General features: G+C 42.0%; 1 protein-coding gene across 2 annotated transcripts in view; it reads right to left on the reverse strand.

Annotated features, from left to right (window-relative positions):
• Nucleotides 1–8611: 8611 nt before the first annotated feature.
• The window catches only part of AGPS (alkylglycerone phosphate synthase), a 53886-nt gene continuing 35498 nt past the window's right edge, over nucleotides 8612–26999 (reverse strand). For both annotated transcript variants that reach the window (XM_083496497.1, XM_083496498.1), the window contains exons 14-20: nucleotides 25668–25780; nucleotides 22148–22217; nucleotides 21049–21110; nucleotides 19288–19377; nucleotides 17940–18039; nucleotides 17249–17306; nucleotides 8612–10796 (exon numbers count right to left, since the gene is read on the reverse strand). In XM_083496497.1, the coding sequence (XP_083352623.1) occupies nucleotides 10675–10796; nucleotides 17249–17306; nucleotides 17940–18039; nucleotides 19288–19377; nucleotides 21049–21110; nucleotides 22148–22217; nucleotides 25668–25780 (615 nt within the window). In that variant the 3' untranslated portion in view covers nucleotides 8612–10674. The remainder of the gene's footprint in view (nucleotides 10797–17248; nucleotides 17307–17939; nucleotides 18040–19287; nucleotides 19378–21048; nucleotides 21111–22147; nucleotides 22218–25667; nucleotides 25781–26999) is intronic.

The raw sequence follows: 26999 nt of genomic DNA on the forward strand, positions 1-26999 counted from the left end.
CGACTCCAAAAACCACTCCCAGACAGCTAATCCCTTTCCACGCTCTTTGTTGTTGTTGTTTAGTCGTGTCCGACTCTTCGTGACCCCATGGACAAGAGCACGCCAGGCACTCCTGTCTTCCACTGCCTCCCGCAGTTTGGTCAAACTCATGCTGGTAGCTTCGAGAACACTGTCCAGCCATCTTGTCCTCTGTTGTCCCCTTCTCCTTGTGCCCTCCATCTTTCCCAACATCAGGGTCTTTTCCAGGGAGTCTTCTCTTCTCATGAGGTGGCCAAAGTATTGGGCTGATTTCCATACGTGCAAACTCAGGGCTGATTTCCTTAAGAATGGATAGGTTTGATCTTCTTGCAGTCCATGGGACTCTCAAGAGTCTCCTCCAGCACCATAATTCAAAAGCTCGCTCTACCACCTCCCAACTGTGAACCACCAGCCAACCCGTCCAGCTTTCATTCCTTGCAGTCTTCATTTTCCGCTTGCTTTTAACATTCCACACTCCCAAGTGATTTCCTGCCCCAACACCTCCAAACCCAAACTGCATACATGGCACATTGCACTCCTTCTAGAAAACAAATGCATCAAAATGGCTTGAGAAATCACATTTAAGCAAAATATGAGAAAACACATACTCTAGCTGCAAAATCAATGCTTTAAGAAACACTCGCTTTTTTTTAAGGCAGGCCTGCAAGTCCCACTGCCCCACTAGGGGGAAATATGAAAAGCTTTTATCTAAAAAACAACAACCCAGGCTTAACAGTTCACGCGACTAAGTAAATACAGTACTAGGAAAAAAAGTACCGTATTTTTCGCTCTATAACACGCACCCGACCATAACACGCACGTAGTTTTTAGAGGAGGAAAATCCGTAGGCATGCCACCCGTAGGCATTTCCTCCATAACACGCACAGACATTTCCCCTTACTTTCTAGGAGGAAAAAAGTGAGTGTTATGGTGCAAAAAATACGGTATGTCTCTAATGTCTACATACCAAAAGGCTAACCGTCAAACTCCTACTGTCATTGTTGCTTAATATGAAAAGCCATTCTACATATTGTAGACAAAAAGGCAGGTCTGCATCAACACACAACTTCATAAAAAGGGCTAATCTTTGTCACTCTTATTGAAATAATTAAGGCATAGAATCTCTACTGTAAAGCAGTTGTAGGGGCCTATGACAAAGAATTTAAAATGGCTGCCATCGGTTGTGATAGCATACCTGTCAACTGCTCCAATAAAACTGGGGCACCTCAGTTTCAGGCACCATGCTCTCAGCATGGAGCCCCAAAACGCACAATCACAGAGCCAAAAAATGTGTGATATTGTGTGACCTTGTGTGATATCACGGAGCCCCAAAACACATGTTTTGAGGCTCCATGATATCACATGGGAGAGGGGCCATGTCCCAGATCTAAAGGTAAGCATGTTGAAGGGTATGTAACAGTTTAAACCCTTTCCAGTTTACCATACAAAGCTAACACTGAATTTAGGGCGCTCTGGGTGGTTTCCCTGCACAAGGCACCAAGCCATGGGGAAGCAAGACTGAGAAGATCCATAATTGAGAAGATCCATTTGGTGGTGCCAAATTTTGGCCTGGTGCTGTATCACGAAAGATTACCACCCCTGACACAGCTGGACACTTATGCCCAGAAAACCATTACCCCTTACCTAAAGCTGATATGTCTCCTACTGGCCTTTTAAAAAATAGTCCTCATTGCTGGTACCGTCAAAAGAACACACACACATTTGTATAACAAATTTAATAAAAAGTGAAGCATACAGTTTTACAAACACATACGTTTATTTTCTGCAATTGGCCCACTAGAAAAAGCCAAGCCACCACAGACTGGATCCCAAATCACTTTTATTAATAAATCTTTTAGTATGCTGTTCCTCTTAATTTATTCTATAGTCAGCCAGCTTGCCTGCCTGCCTAAAGTGGAAGCAAAGGAGGAACAAAGGAAGGGGATGAGTCCCCTGTTACAACTGGAAATGTTTACTGCCAGTTCATGCTCAGACTGATGTGATACAGTGGTCTGAAAATAAATTAAATTCTAATGTCCGTTTTCAGGAAACATAGAAAAAGAGAAGAAAAACAAAAAAAGAATTACTGCTTCCAGAAAAGTAGGTGAAGGTAAAATATAGACCAGGCTAGGCAGGCCCCCACACTTGGGATGTGAAGTCCACAGCTGTTAAAGAGCCAGCATGAATGGAGAAAAACTCCTGAAGTGCAGAGAATGAAATAAATGGAAAAAACAGCATAAGTGAAAGGGTTTTGGAAAACCAGCAGCTATTTTCAAAAACTGAGATTTCCAAAGCTTTCAGACACCACTATCTTAAGCTTCTAAAAAGAAGGAAGCAGGCTTGCAGTTGTTTTGTTGACAGGGCCTTCAACCAAGGATTCCACATATACAGTGGTGCCCCGCAAGACGAATGCCTCGCAAGACGGAAAACTCGCTAGATGAAAGAGTTTTCCGTTTTGGAGGTGCTTCGCAAAACGAGTTTCCTATGGGCTTGCTTCGCAAGACAACAATGTCTTGCGAGTTCCTGCGGGTTTTTTTCCCTCCCCCCCTTTTTCTAAGCCGCTAAGCCGCTTACCAGCTAATCCGATAAGCCGCTAAAAGCCGCTAATAGCGCTAATCCGCTAATCCGTCAATGGGCTTGCTTTGCAAGACGAAAAAACCGCTAGACGAAGAGAATCACAGAACAGATTCTTTTCGTCTTGCGACGCACCACTGTATAGTGATGGTGCTCAATCAGTAATTTAGTGCTAGTCAAATTTTAAAGACTTGAAAAGCACACGAGAAGGCCCAGCATTTCCAATATGTATCAGTAGCAACTTTTGTTCTTTTATTTCAATTTCTTATGCCTCACCAAAAAAAGTGCAAATGTATCATCAAAACAAAATGGATTTACACACATACACACAAAAAATGTGCATAAGCTACATGATTTGGAAATAGCTACTATAATTTAAATAGAAAACTGGAACCAGGTGACCTGTGAGTCAGCTGTTGATGGGCAACTTCAAAGCCCTTGCTACTCTCTTTTCAGGGGGTTCTTTGGTTTGCACATCAAAATAAGCCAAACTATGGCATACTGCAGGGTTGGGTAGCCTCAGGCCCAGGGCTAAATGCAGCCCTCCAAGCCTCCCTACTTGGCCCTTAGGCCACACCCATTTCCCCAGGCCACACTCCTCACTAGCTCTGCTTTGCACCCTTGTTTTTGCCTGGCTGGAATCTGTCCTTGGACCCTTGCAATGCCTCTTGCTGGTCTTAATGGAGGACAGATATGTAAGTGTGGGAGTGTGTGTAGAAACTAGCCTAGCATAAAAGATATGTTCATTTTTCTGGTTTTATATTATAAACTGCCCCATGATCCTCGGACGAAGGGCGGTGTGAAAATTTACATAATAACAACAATACAAAATTGATTCATTCCTCTGCCTATTTTCCCCTCTGACCCACCCAGCCATAGGTGCCAACTCCCTGATCCCACGGAATTCCCCATAAAGTAAGGTTACCAGATTTTTTTCAATGAATCTGGGGACACTTTTCAACTTCCTACTAAATAGATGGATTTTGTCAGGGGACTGATTTGTAAATCCGGGGACTAACCCCGGTAAACAGGGACGTCTGGTAACCTTACCATAAAGGGGACGGGCACCCACAAATTTTGTTGCCAGGGCCATGCACGCTGCATGGTACCCATGGTCACGGGGCCAGGCTGGCACTCCTGCCACCCAGCACCTGGGAAGTTGCCCAGAAGAGAATGTGGCCCATGGGCTGAAAGAAAGGTTTTCCACCCCTGGCATACAGGGACCTACATGAATGTGCAGTCTCCCCGAGCGATGCCAACAGCCACTTTTATCCTCCCTGGTCTTTTTTTACTCCTGTGTTAATCACAGGCTGTGGTCAATAATAAATCAATAATAATAATAAATATTTTATTAAAGCTTTTTCATAATACAGCAAGATAAAAAACTATCTAAACAAAAACAAGAACAGAGAAAGTGCAGAGTCCTCTCTCAAAGGTAGCTCTTAATGGTGGACCCCCCCCCCCGCCAGCTCTCATCTGTTGGCTGCTACAGCCCTGTTTAGAGAACCTTTTAATGTTTAATAGGTTATTGTATTTTAGTGTTTTGTTGGAAGCCGCCCAGAATGGCTGGGGAAACCCAGCCAGATGGGCGGGGTATAAATAAATTATTTTGTTGTTGTTGTTGTTGTTGTTGTTGTTGTTGTTGTTGTTGTGTTGTTCTTATTGTTCTTATTATTTATTATTATGTTGTAATTAGACTTTACAGAGTTGTGTGGAAGTTGCCCCATGTCGTTTGACTCTTTTTAATAGTTATAGTTTTCTTTTCTCCCAGAAAAAACCAACCATTCAATACTTGCTTTCAAAGTTTAAAAGGAACATATGACTTTTGCTTGCTGTACTTGCTCTCGTCAGGTTGAATGTAGAAGAGAGGCAGGTGATCCGTACCTTACTGAAACATATTTACAAGAATTTGTATCTGGGATGGACTGATATTTACGGATTGGCTCTGAGGCAGGCAGCAGCAGAGCACAAAACGCTGCTCTCACAGTTAAAACTCAGTTAAAACTCAGACAGCTGATAACTGAACTGAAAAAAATGCCTGTGTGTGCATGTGTGATCACAAAATTCTATACTACAGCATTAACCCTTTGCATAGTATTTTGGATGCACTGTTCCAACATATAGGTCCCCTATCCCTGACCTACTTAGTCACTAGAGTTCCCTCTCCTGCTCTTTTTGGTTCTCCTTTCCCCTTGTTTGTGTAGACACCCCCTCCTTTCAGTCTCTCATAAACATGCATCAGTTATACCAGCGGCACTGTTGTCGGAAGATAGCAGAAGACAAATGGCCTGATCAGAGAGACACGGTTTATGGACTTTTTACATTTGCAAGTGTTGTAATTGAATGGTTGCCATGCTTATTGTGTGCTATTTGGGTGTTTTCTGTACCAAAACTCAATAAAAAACAATTAAGAGGGGGGAAACGTACTAATCACATTTTGAAAGCTATTGCTGCTGGGGGGGTCGGGGTTCCCTGGATCTCTCTGTCCTAATGAAGTTTGCGACATGAAACCCTCGTCATTCTTGCCTTTGGGATAAAGGTCAATTGCTGTATTTGGCCCAGGTTGTTGCCTCTGGCTCCCTAGGGCTCCATCTGTTCGGGATTGATGAATTGCACTCGCATCGTGTTCCGTGTCAACATCAAGTGTCTGCTTTCCTTCACCCATTCCTGTGTTGTTCCTTCCAGACAAACACATGACAATTATCCAACTGTCTGTTCTGGATCTCGCCAGTCATTTCCCAGTGTAGTTATTTGGTGAGGCTTGAAGTTTAAACTGATATATTCAGTAGTTTATATACTATCAGCTAATAGGCACAACCGGAGCAGGACAGCACTCATACTTATTGGAATGGATTGATCTTGAACATCTTAGCAGCTTCAGTAATATAGTACTGAGCAGTGTTGCCTCCAGGATCTTGCCACCCGCCCTCCAAAAAAAAAAAAAAAAAAAAATCAGGAAGAGGTAGGCCATGTATACTCTTAAAGGTAAAGGGTAAAGGGACCCTGACCATTAGGTCCAGTCGTGGCCGACTCTGGGCTTGCGGCGCTCATCTCGCTTTATTGGCTGAGGGAGCTGGCGTACAGCTTCCGGGTCATGTGGCTAGCATGACTAAGCCGCTTCTGGCGAACCAGAGCAGCGCACGGAAACGCCGTTTACCTTCCTGCCGGAGCGGTACCTATTTATCTACTTGCACTTCAGCGTGCTTTTGAACTGCTAGGTTGGCAGGAGCAGGGACCGAGCAACGGGAGTTCACCCCGTCACGGGGATTCGAACCGCCGACCTTCTGATGAGCAAGTCCTAGGTTCTGTGGTTTAACCCACAGCGCCACCCGTGTCCCTTGTATACTCTTAGGCTGCTTCTAATCCTCTAGGATATTCTGTGTGAAATGGGAATGTTAGTGGGATGGACCTTCTGCTGGTTTTGAGGCCCTTGTCCACTACACAACAACCTCCATTGCCTGTCCTGCTACTGAGTAGCAAAGATAAAAAAAGTGCAGGGGCATAATAATCACACAGGCTGCATATAAGTGCTGGCCTGCCTGAACTAAGAGGAAGATATTAGAGAGGCTGATACAGTCAAACCTTGGCTCCTGAATGCCTCCGTTATCCTACGTTTCGGCTCCCACACGCTGAAAACCCAGAAGTCTTCCTGTTTTCGAACGTTTTTCAGAAGCCGAACGTCCAATGCGGCTTCCACGTGAGTGCAGGAAGCTCCTGCAGCCAGTCGGAAGCCGTGCTTCAGTTGTTGAACATTTCAGAAGCCAAATGGGCTTCGGGAAAGGATTAAGTTCGACAACCGAGGTTTGACTGCGCAGGTCACACACTATTCCCCTTTTTGTGTCCACCCCAAACAACTGCAGGTCTGCTTGGCGAGCCTACACTGCTAAGCCAAACCACCCCAGATCATATGTGCCCATCCATCTCGCACACAAAAATCAAGTTTAATGGCAAAAACAGCATAGTTCATAGGATGTATTCCATTGTCGCACCAAAACGTACCAGGCTAATATAGATCCCTGGGGCTGCTATAGGGTAGGCAAAAAAGAAAATCTGAGAAATCTAACCACTCTTGAGGCTGCCTCATCAACCAAGATATTTAGTGACCACCAGTTGCTGGTCACTCTTAAAACCTGAAAATAGCTGTCTTCTTCCATGGTTACGCCTGGTCTAACCTCCTCCTTTCCTTCCCCAAAACTGAGCTTATATCTACCCAGTTAATGTTACAGAACCACGTCCTTAAGATTTTTTATTTCCGTAAGATGCCCAAAGCTTCAGGTGCTGCTGTAGCCTCTCTGGTTACTTGGCAATGAATCAAAAACAACCAGGCATTTGAAAAAGTATTAATTTAATTTGCTTAAGGAGAAATTTCAGAAACATTTTGTTTGATTAATAAGCTTTTATAATCTCAACATTATAACTGTGGTTGTACAATTACCTGTTCAGTATGTGATAAACATGGTTTCCCGCTATGAGCCAAAAGCTCAATTGTATTTTTTTAGTTGGTTAGTATTCTAGTGGACAAGACTGGTGAATTTCATCTAGGGCCCCAAAGTTGTTATGTTACATAAGTCTTCGCGTGTGCAATAATAACAAAAATGCAGCTGTGGTAGACTCCGATTTGGACTGAGATTGCAGTGGTAGCAGAAGGGGTTAGCTCTCTACTGTGTTGCAGTCCAGACCCACATTGCCCACTCCACTGCCATTAAAAACTATCACTATGATTCTCGTGCATAGACACACTTAACGTAACCTGGTTTGGTCCTTAGAATAAGAGGCACCCTCAGTGTAAAACAATTCCTAAGAAAGAAGCCCAACTTTCCCACAGATTTCTGAACCAAAAAACCTATGGACTGGCAAGGACCTTGCATCTAACCTTCTAACCCCATTGTAAAAAGATGTAACAGTCAGTAACATGTTTTACAGGTGTGAACTCTGCCAAAATAGAAAATGGGTTTTAGCCAGGACCTAAAGAGCTTTTTAAAAGCACACAACACAGCTCACGTATCACCCGTGGGATTCTAGATTCTCTTCCCCTTCACAACACCACAAACTGCTATTGAAACTCCTAACAGATTTAAACAGATTGCAATTCTCCATGCTTGCAAACACCACTCAAGGCCTCAGGTGTGTGGAATAAGTTTCCTGGTTCTTTGGATCCTGCCCATTACTGTGGCATTGGAGTAAAACAGTAAATGAAAATATGGCCAACTATGCCATATTTCAAACGGAATTATGCTCTGCCCAAGTATCACACTGACAGTTCAGCTACAACGCTCAAATTTTAAACAGAAGATTAAAAAATCCTAGGAATCCAAAGAGTTACACTATGTACGTCCTGTGGGATTTGAGTCGCCCCTTATTTGAAGACACTCACAGCATTGCGCTGGGAATTCAGATTTGCCAATCAGCATGCAGTGGTGTGTTGTTGTTTTTACACATCCCCTACTTAAAGCAACCAAGAAAGGCTCTGCTTCACCAGCTTAGCATTCAATGAGAGGTTCCAAGAACACAGAATCTCTAGGTCACCCCTCTCGTTTGCTTCTGGTCAGATGGAAAGGGGGCATGGAAAGCAGTGTTGCATTTTGAATGCCAGCTCCTCCCTACCATGAGGCACTGCAATACTGCAGACATCTTGAACCTTCAGCAAAATGGCCAGGAGGGTTCAGATTATGGCCAGGCGTCCCAAAACCAAGTTGTGTGCCTCTAAAATAGCTCTATACCTGCCTCCATTTTTGGTCAACCTTTAGCACCACACTGGATACTGATCTGGAGGGTTCTCTGCCATCTCTTCCCAGATGTCCCTCCTGAAGGCCAGAAGAATGCTGGCGTTGTGTATGGTTGCACATATATGGTCCTTTGGAAGCCTAGCCAAGAGTGAGTGGCTCAAGTCTTACAACGTCAGTCAAAAGATGCTAGGATGTTGCAACTCACCATTAGAGAAAGCTAAATGGATGTTCTTGCGCATCCTTCACCAATACTTTTGGCCCTGCTGGTGCATCATGAATACACTGTAAATAGCTTTCCATTTGAAAATTTTCACTTTTTAATGAGCATCTCAGTCTTCTGAATTAGCACTCACACACTTGCATATGTTTTACAGGTGCTCTTGCTAACGCTCCAAACAATTTAACCATTTCAACAAGGAAGAAAACGAAATAAGGTCTAGCAAAATAGACGTAAGTAAAGCAATTTACAATATGTTCACAGTAATCTGCATTGTATCTCTCCCCCCCCGAAACCTATCCACTTCTTGCAGCTCCCCCCAGTTACCTCATTAGATAGGACAGTGTGAACAAGACACAAGTTTATACTTCATGATTTGAACACTCCTTGTCATCTATTTATCTATAAACCTATGAAAAATATCCCCATAGGGCATTTCCCTGTGCAATTTTCAGTAACAAAGGGTTAGGAAACCTATAATAATTAAGTAAATCAATTAAGCACCATAAGTGAAACTACACATTTGGAAATTGAATAAACTTGGTCAGAGCAAGCAAAAATAATCAGGAAATTAAACTTTTGCTATCAAAAAGGCAATTTTATTCCCTGAAACAAACATCTGATCCTAGATATGGTGCTCATTAGGCACATAAAAGCACTCTTTTTTTTCCTATCAAAAACAAAACTGAGTACCCTGGTGTAACCAGATTGATGCCAATGAGGATACCTTGTACATGGTTAAGAAACAAAAATCTTAATGTTGTGCTCAGTCTTAATGTTTACTATAGGTACAGACTTTAGTAGAGAGTAATTGTTCAGGCCTATCACGCTGCAATTTTTTTTTAAAAAAACAACTCTTGTGGATTAATTTTTTAAAAGGACTATCTGGATTGCATTCATGAGTTCTGGTAAGACAAATATCAAACTGACAATCGTCATGATGAGATATTATGCATTGGGTCTGTTTTGAAGGTGCTTTAGGGCATGAATGCAGTAGCTATGATTGACAATACACTGCTTTGAGTTGACATGCTGGGTTAAGATTAAATAGCAAAAATTTAGTGGTCAGATTAGAACAGGATGTTTAACAGATGTATTCAGACTTCACAGTTGTTACCAATTGCTAGCAGACATTAACATAAACGTTATTTTGGGGGGTGAGTGTCACAATTTCAGATATTTTTGTTTAAAGTTTTTTCAGATGTATATATAGAATAAGAACTGGTGCCTAAAAATGTAGGTATTTATAGACAGAATTAATTTTAACAATTCTAAGGTAGGTTTCATTCTAATGCTTTCTGATACTGTTTAGAAAAGCATGACATTTTATTTTTGTGGACTAAATGATTACAGTCAAAATTTAAAACAGACTGTTTCAGAATTGAAATGGCCAAAATGCCAAATTGCACTTCTGGAGAAACAGAATTAACAGGACCATTTGTCTACTTGGGAAATTTTGCCCTGTAAAAGAATCAGCAGGGCAAAATTATGAAAGCACTACACTTTGTTTAACAAAGATAAAGTGTGTTTTTCTGTATTTAAAAATAAATGTTTGCTTTTTGGAGTCAGTAAGTATTGTTCAGAACATTAAGTTACAAATGCTATTGAGACTACACTTTGTGAACTAATGCTTTCAAGTAATACCAGATAGGAGGAACTAGGAATCCAAAATTATTTTCGGGTTTTGTTTTTTTAAAAAAATTGCAGCACGGTATAAATTTCATTGCCTGTTTGTTTAAAATTTCAATAGAAAAGCTGTTTTATAGAAATATAAACCCATTTTTCATCTGCTTCTCAGGAGTGCTGCTTTGTCAAGAACGTCTCCTATGACAGAAACATTTAGTATCCGCCTTGGCTATTCTTGCACTATAGCAGGGGAAGCCATCCAAACAGGTTATCAGTTAGATTGACATTAGTATACTTTGGGCTGGTTGTGTGTGAGAAACGTTTTGGAGTACTCTGTGGGAAGTGTGCTATGAGTAAATTGTATGATCACATTTAACTGAAGAAAATTAAAGATGTAAGGAGTAAACAGCTTTCAAATTGGGTCCACGCTATATCTGGATACTGGGATAGCCATGAGACTCATAAACGATCACTTTTTTTTTTTTGTAATTTCACTTTGGATAGTAACCAGGCTTATAAAAGGTTCCTGTTTCCAAAGATGTTATTGGGGTCCACAAATTGTTTGACAGATTTCAGCATCCCATAGCCAACATCTGAGATGCTTTCTTTCAGCCACTGCTTCCGTAACTTGCCCACTGGAAAGAAAAAGGGAAGGGGGGAAAAAAAGTCTTTAATATTCACCATAATAGCAGGAGCCAATCAATCTTGTGACCATGAATGAACAAACACTGGGTGATAAATGCTTTTATTCAAAAATGAGAAATGTTTTGCTTTATTTGATTTATTGAGCCCACCAGACTATCAAGCTCATTAAGCGCGATGTACTCCCAGAGGAAGCCTGTGTTCCACACTGCCTACTCTCTTTACAAAGTATGAAATTTAGATAAAGTTTAGGCCAAGATGGTGCGTCACATTAAAAATTAAATTAAAGCTGCATATATTTTGAACACTGTGAGCAGGATATATGGAGATACGGCAAAGGAAACACCAATACTAAGGCTTACTCTTTTTTAGATATACAAAAATATGTAGGCTTTCATACAAAGAGGCTTTTTAAATGTTGAGCACTTAAACATGCACAAAGTGGATGCAGCTGCAGGAAGTTACTAAAAAATAATAATCAAAAAAATCTGGCTAACAAGCCAGGAAGCACGTTTCTCATAAAAGTGGGTGGTTGAACTATAGCCATTTACCTGGAAGGATGTCCCCACTGAGCTCAATGGAACTTACGCCTGAGTAAACATATATACGATTGTGCTGTTAACTATGTGTACAACGAAGATCGCCATGACAGTTGCCAGGACTTTTGTGTGGCTTAGTACTCATATTGCCTAGGATATCATAACTCAGTTTTCTGACTTCAATGATAATCTATTTATTTTTTTAATTAAAATTATACCCCACCCTTTCTCCCCAAAGAGCCCAAGGGCGACCAATAGCAAGCGATGAAACAATAAAAACAATTCAAATACAGTTGTGGATCTACAACATTCGAACATAAAAGTACAGATTTTTATTATTATTAACCATCAGTTGTGTCTTTTAATGGCTGTTAATTACTTAAGTATTTTAATTATTGACTGAATAAGTCAAGGCACACACCCGTTTGTATTTGCTAGCTTCAACCAGGGCTCCTTTGGGAGGAAGGCTGAGATATAAATGTAACAAACAAACAAAGGGCATGATCCATTTGTATAAGGCAATATGCCACAGCCCCTGCCTCTTCCACGTATTTGCAACTAAATTCAACCCATCTTGCATGGCCCATTCTACCTAAAGTGTCGTTCAAATAATTAATGATGGGGATTACCAAAGGAGAGCAGAGAATTTTTGTTTCTTCTCTCTGAGGAATACAAACCGTGTTGCAGAGCTGACTGAACAGCGTAGGCTAGGAGGAAAAAAAAGCCTGATCTGTTTTCTAAGTATTTGGCAAAAGCACAAGCCAATTATTGGCATCAAATTGATATGGCAACCTCAAATGTATAAGCAGCGTGGTTTGGAGAGAGTATGGAAAATGCACGTTTCGTGAGAAGAAGATGGGCCTTTTCCTGTGACCATATTCCTATTCTCGATTTGGCAAGGCTGACATTCCAAGGACGGCAGAGATCTCTCATGTCCAACCACCCACATTCCAGTTACAGCTAAAGAGACAATGAATAGTCTATGCTATTATCCGCTATTATCCGTAATATTGTTTCGGCGAACGTATCCTGTGGTTATGGATGTAATTGTCTCAAGAAGACCGAAAACAACTGGTCCAACAAGATGGAGCACATTAAAGCCACAGCAGGATGTCCGACAGCTAGCATGCCTGTCTTTCCCCCACCTCCAGGAATAATGCAATTCCACGAGGGACTGAACTGATCTCTCAGCCGCTGCACCAAACAGCCATTGCATATTTAATGAAGTCGCTCACCAAGTGCTTGAAAACAGAAGGTGCTCGGAGTGCATCATTAGTTCTGTCAGAGTGATAATTTACACATCTATCTTGTCACATTTTCTATGCTTTATACTTTTGCAATAATAAATCTAACATACATTTGATTAGCGAACCAGAAAGCCGGGGGGGGGGGGAGGGGAGGAGAAGCCGTACAGCGGACACTGGTGGTCCTTTATGAATGCATTTGATGATAAAAAAATTAACCCCTTTGTTCCATAAAGTTACAAGCTGCATGTCCTTAGTGCTTACCGCAACTATGGCTAACCAAGGTTTCGTTTAAAAAAGGAGCAACACCATTTTGTCCTCCTTGAGGAACAAAGAAAGAATATTTGAATCAGACGGCTGGCCGGTGTTTCCGGTCTGCAGGGAGACTTTCTCATTCCTACCTGAACATGCCAAAGATTCTTGCATGCACAGTAAGTGCTCTACCACTGAGCTAGAGATATACAAACTTCCTGTCCACCTGGCTGCATAAATCCATGATTTCTCAGTGAATACGTTCTACTAGCAAACTCCCTTGGACCATTCTGGGATAGCTGATATGTGATGGCTATTTCACAGATCCAAAGTATCTGTTCATGCAGCAGTCACTGGGTGATTGACATACGCAAGTGTCAACCAGCATGAAGGATTCATGCTGTGTGCCTTTAATCTAGATGTGCTTCTGTCTTGTAGGCTTTTTGCCTGCAAGTCAACCTGTAGCATAGTAATTGAGTATTTTTTGCAATAATCAGTGTAGAGCCTATCGTGACTGACAGGCTGCATTTAGGCTTATTTGCAGTCTTGACCAGTTATCCATTGCAATACTTGCTTTCACCTGCCTCTTAATATCATTAGCTGGTCTGCTCTGATGTCATAGGTGACTTGAGACTCTAAACTACAATTGTTGGTTTGAAAATGCACAACCACCATTTGTTCAATTAACCCATAAATATCACCTAAATGGGGGGCAATGGCTTTTAACCACAACCTTGTGTGCACAAATCAGCTGAGCAATCTGTTCAGTGGAAACAGGTACAAAATGATGAAGCCTAAGACATTTTAATCCAGGCATGTCCAAAGTCCTCTTTGGGGGCCTAAGTCGGCCTGACAGTCTGTTCAATCCAGCCCCTGTGGCAGTTTATTTCCTGGGGTAAAATCCTAAAAAAACCTCAACAACTTCAATCTTCAATTCTTAAAAAAGGTCAACATGGCTCATGTTGGCCGGCCCTCATGGCCCATCACTTTATCAAATCTGGCCCTCTTTCAAAAAAAGTTTGGACACCATTGTTAATCACTAACAGTATTTAAGAACCTAGAACTTTTGGTAGATTTTTGAGAGCCTCTTCACCACACATGGTGTTTTCCTTCTGGGCACTTATACTCGTAATACTCCAGGATCATCAATGAAAATGTGTCATAACATTCTGCTATGCTTAGCATAATCTGAGGGGTGCAATTCAACATCAAACTCTTCCAGTCTGTGCAAGCACTGCAGCTTGACAGATGTTACAACGCACACACACTGTTCTAGGCATTGTCCCAATCCCTTCCCCAAGCCAATTTTGGGAAGGGGCAGGGAGGAGAGGACTATTGCAGAAGTAGAAGTCCTTGCTCCTGGCTTCCACTGATGGGATGCTTAGGTGAATCCCCAGGACATATCTGTAGACTGGTACCAGAGACTGGCAACACTGAGCAGCCTGTGGCTAGAAATAAGACTTGCTAATGCAAGTCTCAGACATGGAAAGGTCCGCAATCCACACTCCCCTGTTTTTCTGGCATTTTGGAGAATAGTGATGAGGGCATGGAAGGGAAGCAGAAAAAGTCCAGACTGGCTCTACATGGGAGGGTGGAAAGTACACCCTAGTTGCCCCAATCAATGAAAATATTCTCCCACTGGATGGAGAGGAGAACATAGCAGCGCCTGGACCATTGGATGGAAAAAGGTAAGGAGAATTTCGCTGAACATTTTGCTTCAAGCCCTTAGTTGACACTGCATATTCATTATGCCATGTTCTCTCTATTATTAGCTCTTGTTGAAGGCTTTCATTCAATGAGTTTTAGATTAAATGAGCTACCTATATACTTAACCTTTTTATTGCTCTTCGTTGGTTTATTTGTGAAGTTTTTTTTAAGCAACTTCTCTTAAGTGTCTCATGTTTTGTTTCCACAGCAGGTGGCTGCTCCTCAGGAACGTGTCCCTTAGAGTGAACAGTTGCTGCATGCGGAAATGGTAACTATTTAAGTTTCTAGAATAAACTCTGCTGTATAAACTATTCAGTCCCTTCCTTAAAACAACAAACACCATGAAGATTGAATTAAACAGGCTTTATATTCCTTATAGCCCCAAGTCTCAGACTACATCTGTTTTGTTTGATACACAAAACCGGAGTTAAAATAGCTCCATTTATCACAACATGATTGTAGGCAGACTAACCAGGCTGTCTGTTTCCAGATAGTGAAAGCAACTGTTATTAATCACAATTATAGGGCAAACACTGAAGAGGAATTGCATCAATATTCTTCCTCACAGAGGAACTAAAAAGCAATGCTGGGAATGTCATGGGAAGGCCTGAAGGTCAATAAATAATAATAATTTTTAAAAAAGGATACAACCAGTTTAATCCTGAACAGTAAACTCCAGGAACATTAAGATACACAGGAGGAATTCAACACACAATATTAGACCAGATCACCACAGAAACGCCATTGGCAAAGCGGGGAAGTTTCAAGCTTGTTTCGTCATGTGCTCTCGCCATAGAAGACAATTGCCACCATTGATTTATTAATTGCCTTCTAAACAACCATCTCAAGGCGATTTACAAGATGGAGGGGGAAAGCACCCAATGTGCCGGGATTGTAGCCATTGACTTCATAATTCCTTGTACAGTGGTATCTCGGTTTTCGAATGTAATCCCTCCTGGAAGACCGTTCGACTTCTGAAACATTTGAAAACCGAGGCGCAAAGGGCGGTCTGCCAAGTCAACAGAGAAAAGTGTGAAAAACAACAGATACGCAGCAGAAGCATTTACTTCCGGGTTTTTGGCGTTTGAAAACCAAAACGTTCGGCAACAGAGATGTCCGAAAATCAAGGTACCACTGTACACCATTCTAGTAAATTCTCCCATGTTCAGTTTTTGCAACGGTATTGCATGCCATATTTCTATCTCTAGGACCAGGACAGGCAACCATAAGACATTTTGCATATAAAAAGGTAAAGGGACCCCTGACCATTAGGTCCAGTCATGACCGACTGGGGTTGCGGCGCTCATCTCTCTTCATTGGCCGAGGGAGGCGGCGTACAGCTTCCGGGTCATGTGGCCAGCATGACTAAGCCGCTTCTGGCGAAACCAGACCAGCGCACGGAAACGCCGTTTACCTTCCTGCCGGAGCAGTACCTATTTATCTACTTGCACTTTGACGTAATATTTTGCATATACTTATATATTTATCCTGATTCATAGAATCATAGGATTGTAGAGTTGGAAGGGACCACATGGATCATCTAGTCCAACCCCCTGCAATGCAGGAATCCTTCACCCAACATGGGGCTTGGACCCATGACCCTGAGATTAAAAGTCTCACGTTCTACCAACTGAGCTATACTGTTCTCCAATATGTGTACAGAAATTCTCTAGGCTCAGCCTGTTGGGTCTCATCATGTTTCTGGTGTGTGGTGCTCTCTACTGTAGTGGTCAGGCTGTACCCTTGAAGGGCCAGAGGACCCAATAAGACAGCAGGGGCAAGACACCCACATGGCCTACCCCCAAACTGAATACTGCAGCCTTGGAACAGTCAGTGATGGCTTAGGCAGCTCCGGGTATACTACTATCTTCCTTCCCACTACCATACGGATAGCACAGGGTTGATAGAGAACTATCAGACCACTGGTTTTAGCATACTGCAGTTATAATGATGGCATGCAATCATAGGAAAGGAGGGAGACTAGTGCCAACTAGCTACAGATGCTACCATATCAACTTGTGCTCAGAAACCATTAGGGAGTCCGTGCAGATCCAGAAGCACTGGCTTAATGTGCTCCTGAGCCACCTTCCTGACGCAGAAAGGTTTTCATCGGCAGCCCCTTGGCTGGGGCGCAGGAGAATATTTCTTCTGACAACCACTTAAAATAGGCGTTATCTAGGGTTGGAAGTATCGGTCTATTTCTAATCACTTAGTTTCACACATGTGTTCAGTCATATGTCTGCTCCATCCCGTTTTCTACTACTTAACTGTGTCGCAACATTTGGAGAAGTGTGCAATCTGAAGAATAGTTACCGTATTTTTCGCCCTATAGGACACACTTTTTCCCCTCCAAAAATGAAGGGGAAATGTGTGTGCGTCCTATGGGGCGAATGCAGGCTTTCGCAGAAGCCTGGAGAGCGAGAGGGGTCGGTGCACATATGGATCTGGGTATTAGGACATGAAATGCAAATCAGATCAGTTCGCTTTAAAACATGGACTGAACCAAGCTCAGCATCATCGCAGAAGATAACCACGTCAAATCCTTGAAAGTTGTGTTCATAATAGGTCTCCCAAAGCTCTCCTGCATAACACGAGTAGCACCACAATGCTAGGTTTAACCGCACAATGCTAGGTTAACCACAATGCTAGGTTTAACAAAAACAGGTATCAAACACTGCTTATGTAAGCAACTGGAAACATTACCTCCATGATGATGTGACAGGCTTCCTCCGTTAGCAAGGATTTCATCTCTAGCTGACATCTAAAGAATGCAAACAACTTAATTAGTCACTAAGCTCAAAGTTGATGTAGCAATCTGGACAATTACACACCTTTCATTCGTTTTAAATACTGGCAAACAAACAACACAATGCAATCGAGATTATTTACACATTCTGCCAAGTTTAGAATCGGCTTGCATATTGCAAAATAGGAGGGTGTATCCCACCCTCCTACTGGGGGACAGGTTTCCACCACACGTTACTGGAAGTCCACATAAATGAAGGCGGTACAACTCCTTTCAAAGGCTGGCAAAGATAAGGAAGCATCTCAGCTTGGAATATTGACATATACAGGGTTGGAGCCATCTACAAAAAGGGCTCCTTCTGTTCGTGGAATTGAGGAAGGGGGTGGGGTGGGGGACAACAATTCCACACTTATCCTTGCCGACCTTGTTCTGTAGGTTTCGCCAGCCCTCTGGAGCAGCTTCTCGGGGGTGGGGGGTGGGAGCAATCGGCAGAAATTGTTCCCCACTTTTTCCTGGTGGGAGGATCTCATGAGCGGAACCTCTGACCACAAGGCGTCTGCCTCTAACTTGCAGTTTTACTTGTTATAGTGAATGAGTTACTACAGCCAAGTATTACATAACATGAAAGTGACAAAGAGTTACAATTACCTCTATTTCTTCATAAACGTGAACAGGGTCGCTTAATCCTCTGTAGTTAAAGCCCAAATAGAAATAGACACAGGCGCCAGCATCATAGGTCTGCGTCACCCTGTGAGTTGTTTTTTTTAATATATAAAAATGGTATTTGTTAGATCAAGTACCACACTGTTCTATACATAATAATGTAAGCCGACCCTGCTGGATTAGGCCCATTGAGTTCAGCATCCTGTTCTCACAGTGGCTGACAAGATGCGGGGGGGAGGGGGGGCAGCCAGCAAGGTGGACATCAGCACAAGGGCACCTGTCCATCTGCAATTCCCGGCAAGTGGTATTCAGAGGCCCATCGCCTCCTACTATGGAGGCACAACATAGCCATTGGGGCTAGCAGCTGCTGATAACCTTTGCTGAATGCTCTTTCCAAGATATCTAATTGGGTGCCCATCACCTGTAGGTGCAAGCTCCATGATTTAACTATGCACTTGCTTTTATCTTCCAACATTCAGCTTCACAACATGCCCAAGAGTTCTAGTGTAATGAGGGAGAAAAACCTTTCTAGATCTGCTTTCTCCGTGCCACTTATCATGTTATGAACTCCAATCCCCAGGACTGTTTTGCCCTTGCCTTGTCTGAACCTTTTCCAACTCTACAATATACTTTTTGAGGTGCAATGACCAGAAAGGCACAAAAGCTGCCTCTTAAAAAACGGAACCCACAATTTCATTTTAACACATTAAAATACTTGAGGTGCAATTACAGGGGGGTGGGGGGAAGTATACCACAAGAAGAAGAAGGTGAAGAAGAAGAGGAGGAGGAAGGACTATACTTGAAGTTTAATTGTACACTCCTGAAGACCACTATGGACCATAGCTGTCAACTTTTCCCTTTTCTTGCGAGGAATCCTATTCCGAATAAGGAAATTTCCCTTTAAAAAAGGGAAACGTTGACAGCTATGCTATGGACAATGGGAAATAAATACAAGATAGCTTTACTATGTAAAAATGGCTATCAGTACTCACTAATAGGGCCAAAAGGGGAAAAGTAGCAACGCAATGAGAAGTACAATTCTGATTTTTTTTACCTAGGTACACTTCTGCTTCACCAATGCCATAATGTACACACTGTTACACTTTGGTATTTGCATATGTACAGGGGGAAAAAATGATAAGTCACCAATCCTGGCATTGGGTAGTGGGAGAGGGTGGATCTACCAGACAGTATGGTCGTGGTGTCCCAAAACCAAGACCTGGCCCTTTCCCCCCAACCACCTCAAATCAAAAGAATATCAAGACTGCTACTGCCCTAAATTTAGACTGATTTCATTCAATTTCACAGGCAGCTGAAATTTAATGTGTCTTACCGACAGGAAACGAAAGGTGGGAACTGAACGCCTCTTTCTTTGCATTCTCTTACTATTCTTTCCTTCACATTTCGGCAAAGGTCTAGAACCCTGAAACAAAATATAACAGAAGTTGAAAGAAATGTCCACTAATTTTGTGCACATATTTATTAGAGATTTGTGTGAGATTTATATTGCATTTCAGTAGGGTTTTTTAACAATTTATGTTAAATTGAAGCACATTTTGTTTCATTAAAAGAAATGATTCTAAGTTTAAGTCTGTTGTGCAATTTTATCTGTAAGTTTATAAGTGTTAGGGAGCCAAGGTTAAATTCAGCTCGTTTGCTTTAAAACACAGGTTGCCAGAAAAGAATAAAGTTTAATAGGATTCCAAATGCAATGTTTAGACATACTAACGTTTGCAATGCAAAAAGAAAATGGCTGAGTTTACAGAGGAAAAGAAATGTAAAAAGTCACATAGCTCTCCAGGACTAATGGGCTGCTCCTGGTGGAGGAAGAGTTTTAAACACAGCGCTGGTGTGTGTGTGTGTGTGTGTGTGTGTGTGTGTGTGTACACGCACGTGCTGTATTTCCTTGTTTCTCAAAAACATGTCCTTCTTTGTTACAGCTGTGGCATCTATTGCAATATTTTGCCCAACAGCTCACCACTTAAGAATCCTCTTCTAGTTAGGTGTATCTATTGCATAATCTGACAAAGCAGATACTGTATATTTCTGCCAAGCTCCTCCTAACGTTAATCCTGCAACAGATAACATGGCCCACACTTACTTTGTAAATGCTCCTATATAAGATGTCGATATAGGGACACGGGTGGCGCTGTGGGTTAAACCACAGAGCCTAGGACTTGCTGATCAGAAGGTTGGTGGTTCAAATCCCCGTGACAGGGTGAGCTCCCATTGCTCAGTCCCTGCTCCTGCCAACCTAGCAGTTTAAAAGCATGTCAAAGTGCATGTAGATAAATAGGTACTGCTCCGGCGGGAAGGTAAACAGCGTTTCCGTGAGCTGGTCTGGTTCGCCAGAAGCAGCTTAGACATGCTGGCCACATGACCCGGAAGCTGTACACCGGCTCCCTCGGCCAATAAAGCGAGATGAGCGCCGCAACCCCAGAGTCGGTCATGACTGGACCTAATGGTCAGGGGTCCCTTTACCTTTAAGATGTCGATGGGCATGGCTTGCAAACTGTTTGCATGGGATTAAAGTATTTCACGTGAACTAAATCTACATTTGTTGTTTCAAAACTGCCATGATCCTGAAGGAAGTCAAAGGTATGTAATGTACAGTATAGATACAGAGAAGCTTCTCAGAAATGGATGGCCTAATCCAGAAAATTGTGTTTATGCATGTTGCAGGACATGAAAATTGTATTTGGAAAATGATAACAGTTAAGAACAATTATGCATGTGGAACATGATGAAGCTCTAGATACTATCTGAGCCCAACGACCTCCTAGAATTGTAGAACAATAGGACTAGATTTGGATAGTCTACGGAAAACTGTTATGTATACAGGAAGCCATTCACTTGCTTATCAGCTGAGAGAAATCAGCTGTTTTCTCAATATATTCTTGGATAAAAATCAGTGGCTTGTTTAATTCAACAAGAACCCTCATTAGAAATTCTACTGCTAAAGTTGGTCACACATGGCCTGAAAAATGTATAATCTCACCTTACTAATTTTGGGAAACCTTAGTGACCCTTTTCATATGGTGCACAGCTTTTACAACTTCAGATAATGCAAAAACAGAAAATGCACTGATTTTACCTGTCCCAGGGAACAGACGTTTCAAACGATTCTCCTATTATATAATGATCCATGCCCAGGTCCTATAGAGGAGATCATTTGCAGATTAGAACTCCTAAAGTCTATATCTATAGACTTTATCTATATCTATATCTAATCTATATCTATATCTAAATCTATATCTAAAGTCTATATCTATAGGCCTCGAACCTGCTATTTTGTATAATTACAGAACCCAAAACATTCAAGTGTATTAATATTCTGAGAATATTAATTTGTCAAAGAGACCTAGCATACTCCCAGGACCTACTGCATAAATTTGTTTATTCTACCAACTACTTCAAATTGCTATAGTCTTGTCAGCCTTTAGACATCAGGAACACAGCTGACATGTTATCAGGTCAAGTCGTGTGTTTTTTAATCAGGAAGAGATTTGCCACTGAGTATTTAGTAGGCAGTACCACAGTCCCCAAAGCAGACTAAGTGATGCACTGGGCTTTGAGAAGGAGGCGTAAGGCTCTGCCAGGATCCTAGAGCCCCCCCTATCTCCTTCCCCAAACTGGAAAAGCACTAATTGGGCTTTGGGAAGCAGGAGGGACGACTCTAGGACCCTGTCTTCCCCTCACCTTTCCTCGATAACAGCGCAATGGTGGGGTCAGATCTGCTGCCGGAAGCAAATGGCCTCACCTCACCTCATTGCTGGCCTGTTCCTGAACAGTGGCTATTGACCTTCATATATCTACCTAATGAGATGATCAGGGCTAGGTAGCTGAGAGATCTTTGTCCAAGCTGCTTTGGGGTGGGGTGGGGGGAGAGAATGTGGATAGACCTGGATTCAAACTTCCTCCCCATCTAATCCTTCCCAAACAACTAAAGCTGACCGATTCATTTGTCATGGGGTCGGTGTGCATCCTGTAGGCAAAACTCTAACTGCACAAATTTTTAGGAAGTGTAACAAGAAAGCAGAGTAGCCCAATATGCATGTTGTTGTTTTGTATGTGAAAAAACTCTGAACCATTAAAATATGCAACACCTCCCCCACCTTGTTTCATATACACAACAGCACAGTACATAATGGGAAACTGAGTTTTTTTAAAAATAAATGAAGTAAGAGACCTACCCGAAGGTAAGCAATGACAAATGTTAGCATGTATCCTCTCTGTCCATTGTCTTCTCCAGCCGCCAGACCACTATAATTTAAGGACAGTAAAATATCAAATTACATCAGTTAATCCTATGGCATGAAATGGTTTACAGCAAGGTTGTTTCCAATCAAGAATTTAGGCAAGTAAATTAAGTTCGTTTAAAATGTCCCGTTTTAATTGATTTTTATGGAAGCTGCTCTGGGAGCCATTTTGGCTGAAGACTGGGGTACAAATGCTCTAAATAAATACTATTAAATGTGTGTGTATTTGAGAAGCTGACCCAAAAAAATAACAGAGTGGCAGGACAGCCTAAACTCATTTTCTCTGAAGAAAAAATAAAATACAAGGCATGTAGGAACAAAATATCAAAGTGACAGGCAATCATATCTCATTTACCTTTACTATTTTAAAATTCAAGTAGCAACAGTCACCTCTACCCTTCTGATTCTTGCTAGTTTGGTAGGTTGAAAAGAACAGGCACATCTAATTTAGATTTTGTCCAGCTTCCCTTCATAATCCTCATTTAGTTTTAAAAATAGAGCTCAGGCCTCCTGGAGATCCCAAAGAGACAAGAGGGAGAGATTTTTGCTACCTGGCAGTATGAAATAAGACTACCTATTTCTTTCTTTCTTTAGCGATCACTCATAGCCAAGTAAGATTGTCTTTCCATACACACGGTTTTAACAATGAGTCCGTAAGTGACTGTGGAGGCCAATTCTGGATCCACATGTCCTTCCACAGTGGGGACATTGGTTTCCAGGCGGAAGTTGATTGCGGTGTGGATTCGCCAAGCATGCCTTCCTTTTAGCACGTTTCTCCCTTGTGTCCTGAGTTTGAGCGTCTTCAAAGCCCAAGACACCTTTAGTAAAGGCTGTTCTCCAATTGGAGCGCTTGCAGGCAAGTATTTCCCAATTGTTGGTGTTTATACGACTTTTTTTAGATTTGCCTTGAGACAGTCTTCAAACCTCTTTTGTTGACCACCAGCATTACGCTTTCCATTTTTAAGTTCGGAATAGAGTAGTTGCTTTGGAAGACGATTATCAGGTATCTGCACAACATGACCAGTCCAATGAAGTTGATGTTGAAGAATCATTGCTTCAACACTGGTGATCTTTGCTTCTTCCAGTACACTGGTATTAGTTCGCCTGTCTTCCCGTTGATGGAATCTTTTGAGGTGTTGGAGATGGAGGTTATAAGTGGTCCATGTTTCACAAGCATACAGTAAGGTTGGTAGTACAATAGCTTTGTAAACAAACATTTTGGTTACCCTGCAAATGTCCCGGTCCTCAAACACTCTGCACTTCAGTCAGGAGAAAGCCGCACTCACAGAGCTCAGGCGATGCTGGATTTCAGCATCAATGTTGGCCCTTGTGAAAAGATAACTGCCCAGGTAGGAGAAGTGATTGACATTTTCCAACATTACATCACTGAGTTGGATTTGTGGTGCTGCAGAGGGGTTATTTTGTACTGTTGGTGCAGCACATTGGTTTTTTTGGATGCTGAGTGATAGGCCAAGATTTTCGTAAGCTTCTGCAAAGATATTTAGGATGGTTTGGAGGTCATCCTCTGAGCGTGTGAACACCATGTTGTCAACAACATACTGAAGCTCTATGACAGATGTTACGGTAACCTTACTCTTTTGCTTTCAGCCTGCTCAGATATAGCAGCGTGTGATAGACATTGTGAGAGAAATGTCTGCTATTTTCAGCAGCATTTTCTTTTATTTAAGAGCTTTTCTCAAATACCAAATGGTAATGAATGAAAAACGGCATGCAGCTTCAACTCAGAGACCTCAGGGGCCAAAGAGAACACTTCTATGCAAACAGCATGTAAGCATGGTCTTTGTTACATGCCTGTTTCCCTCAAGTGAGGCCCCCCCCCCAGTGAAAACCGAAATGGCAACTTAGCCTGGCTGTGCTGCTGGCTATATAGGCACTTCACCTGTAAGCTGACTTTTGCGTTTTCAGTTTCACTGGCACATTTGAGGCAGAGAAAACTCTGAAACCGAACCAGGCATGTGCAGCCCGGCAGTGTTCTAGCTAGCCATGGGCAACAGCTGACAGCTGGGGCAACATGGTGGGGTATTCTTGGATAAGCTGACAACACTTTATCCCCTTGTTCTTCTGGCAGAAGAGCAAAGGGGCAGCAAATACAAGGAAAACACCCTCTAGGTGGAACAAGCTGAGTTTTGGGGTTAGTAGCCAAAACAGCTAACAGTGGCTGTCTGTTCCAGTTCTCATCTTCTAGCTTCAAGGCTAGCAAACAGAAGAAAAGAATGATAGGGCAGAGATGTTTGACCAAGAATGCAGGACAGCTCCTACTTTTTAAGCTGCCAGGCTATCCTGTAATTGCTTAATGTTCACAAAGTATCTATACAGTGGTGCCTCGCAAGACGAAATTAATCCGTTCCGCGAGTCTCTTCGTCTTGCGGTTTTTTCGTCTTGCGAAGCACGGCTATTAGCAGCTTAGTGGCTATTAGCGGCTTTAAGAAAAAGGAAACAAACTCGCAAGAACTTGCATAGGGAAATTCGTCTTGCGGATCGACTCAAAAAACGGAAAACTCTTTCGTCTTGCACGTTTTTCGTCTTGCGAGGTACCACTGTATTTCAGAAGGTGTTTTACTTCTGTCCCCTATCAGCCTGCCCCTTAAATCTCAATTCACTGCTTCTTGAAAGGACATTTTGGTGAGACTGGGAGGTTGAGCGTTGTAACATGTCATTCAGATATTAGGTTAGTGAACCTGTAACGCAGAACATTTGCAAAGTGTCTGTTTTTCCCCATTAAACACAGTGATCTAAGTAATAATTTGCTTAAATGGGAAATAAAGTTGTGGCCCAGACAAATATCTTCACCGTGGTTTCATTGATTAGTCCTGTAATCAATCAAACCAGATGGACACAAACCACCCTATCATTACTCAGCTTGTTATTAAAGTGAAATGTTTTCTGTTCCTTTGTAACAGCACAGAGCAATCAGTGACAGGAGGTGGAATACATATAATTAATCAAGTTCTGTTGATTAAATACAATTTCCTTTTTAAAACAGGCTGGCCTGAGTCACAGCTTTAGTCAATAATGCACAGTATTAAAGTATAATGCTCAAAACAATGCTCTCCTTCAGTGCGTTAAGATTTGTTTGTTTAGTGTCACCAAAGTCCCTTTTGTGTGCTACAAAGAAAAGGAAATAGCCCTGACCTCAACTGGACTATGGCAAAATGTCTTCAATTTCGTATCACAGTTAAGTCCCAACAAACATTTGTGCTCAAGCAAATTCAAATGACTCTCTTGTGTTTTCAGGTACATTTTTATGCACTAACCTCTTAGTTAATGTCTACAATTTCATTCTCACTTTCCAAAATGGTTTTGTATTATAGAAAAATGCATGATACCTCATGATTTCCATAAATTTTCATAAAAGGCCTCTGGTTTTCAGCTCTACAAAGATTTTGGACTTTTCAAAACATTGCTTAACTGTTAAGATATGAAGGTTTCATACCCAAATTTTGCAGCAATATCGTAAACTTGCTTTTCATGCTGAAGAACCTTCTCTCTGTCTCCCTCAAAAAGCAAGGTGGTGACACATAGCACATTGGGATCAAATCCTTTGAACTGTGGAAAGACAGGCATCTCCATTATATGAAGGTAGTACAGCAAGATACCATTATTCATGTTGATCCACCATTTTAAGTCATTTACAATATATTCATGTTCCTAACTTATTTTGAACACAATACAACTCTTCTAAAGCTGATTCACAAGCATTTTAGCATAAACAAGAGGCATATTTCAAGGTAACATGGCACATATTTGAAAGTGCGATACTTAAGAGAAACGCTTAACAGGAGGCCGTCAAGAGAACCAATCTGAAAATTACTTTTACAAATGCAAGCAGGGGGGAAAAGAGCAACCAAAGTGTTGTAAAGCATCCATTATTTTCTATTCTGTAACCAATTACAACTACTGCCATGTGGCTGTTTCTGATAATAAGTGAATCTTTATTCTCTGAACATGAAATGTCATTTTGAAACTTTCCAAGTTCAACATACTTCTGCTGCTAAAATAATGGAGGATACAGAATTAATATGTTGGTATCAAGATTAGCAGGAACAGCCTATTGGCGTGTATGGTTTCGCTATTTTCTTTTTTCTTTTTTCTTTTTAAGAAATTTTTATTTTCCTCCCCCAACCCTAATGGTAGAGGCCAACAAGTCAATGAAGAGATGTCTTGCACGCGCAAAAATATTTCTCATTCAGATAAATGCAGGAACTCTGACACCAGAAGTTCCCACCTCTCTTCCCCACCTGTGTTGTGCTACTAGGTAAAGGTAAAGGTAAAGCGACCCCTGACCATTAGGTCCAGTCGTGACCAACTCTGGGGTTGCGGCGCTCATCTCGCTTTATTGGCCGAGGGAGCTGGTGTACAGCTTCCGGGTCATGTGGCCAGCATGACTAAGCCACTTCTGGCAAACCAGAGCAGCGCACGAAAACGCCGTTTACCTTCCCGCCAGAGCAGTACCTATTTATCTACTTGCACTTTGATGTGCTCTCAAACTGCTAGGTTGGCAGGAGCAGGGACCAAGAAACGGGAGCTCACCCCGTCATGGGGATTTGAACTGCCGACCTTCTGATCGGCAAGTCCTAGGCTCTGTGGTTTAACCCACAGCGCCACCCGTGTCCCGTTGTGCTACTACTCTCAACTAAAACAGCTGGCAGATGCTGTTCTGCCATTTGCACCCTTAAACTCTGCACTAGTGTAGACATTCAGCGTACTTCTTTTTTTTTAAATCCAGGTTAAGATTTGGTGTGGGGGAAGAAGAGAAGACCTAACA

The sequence above is a fragment of the Podarcis liolepis genome (assembly GCF_965112155.1).
Source record: "Podarcis liolepis genome assembly, chromosome: 1".
Classification (NCBI taxonomy): domain Eukaryota; kingdom Metazoa; phylum Chordata; class Lepidosauria; order Squamata; family Lacertidae; genus Podarcis; species Podarcis liolepis.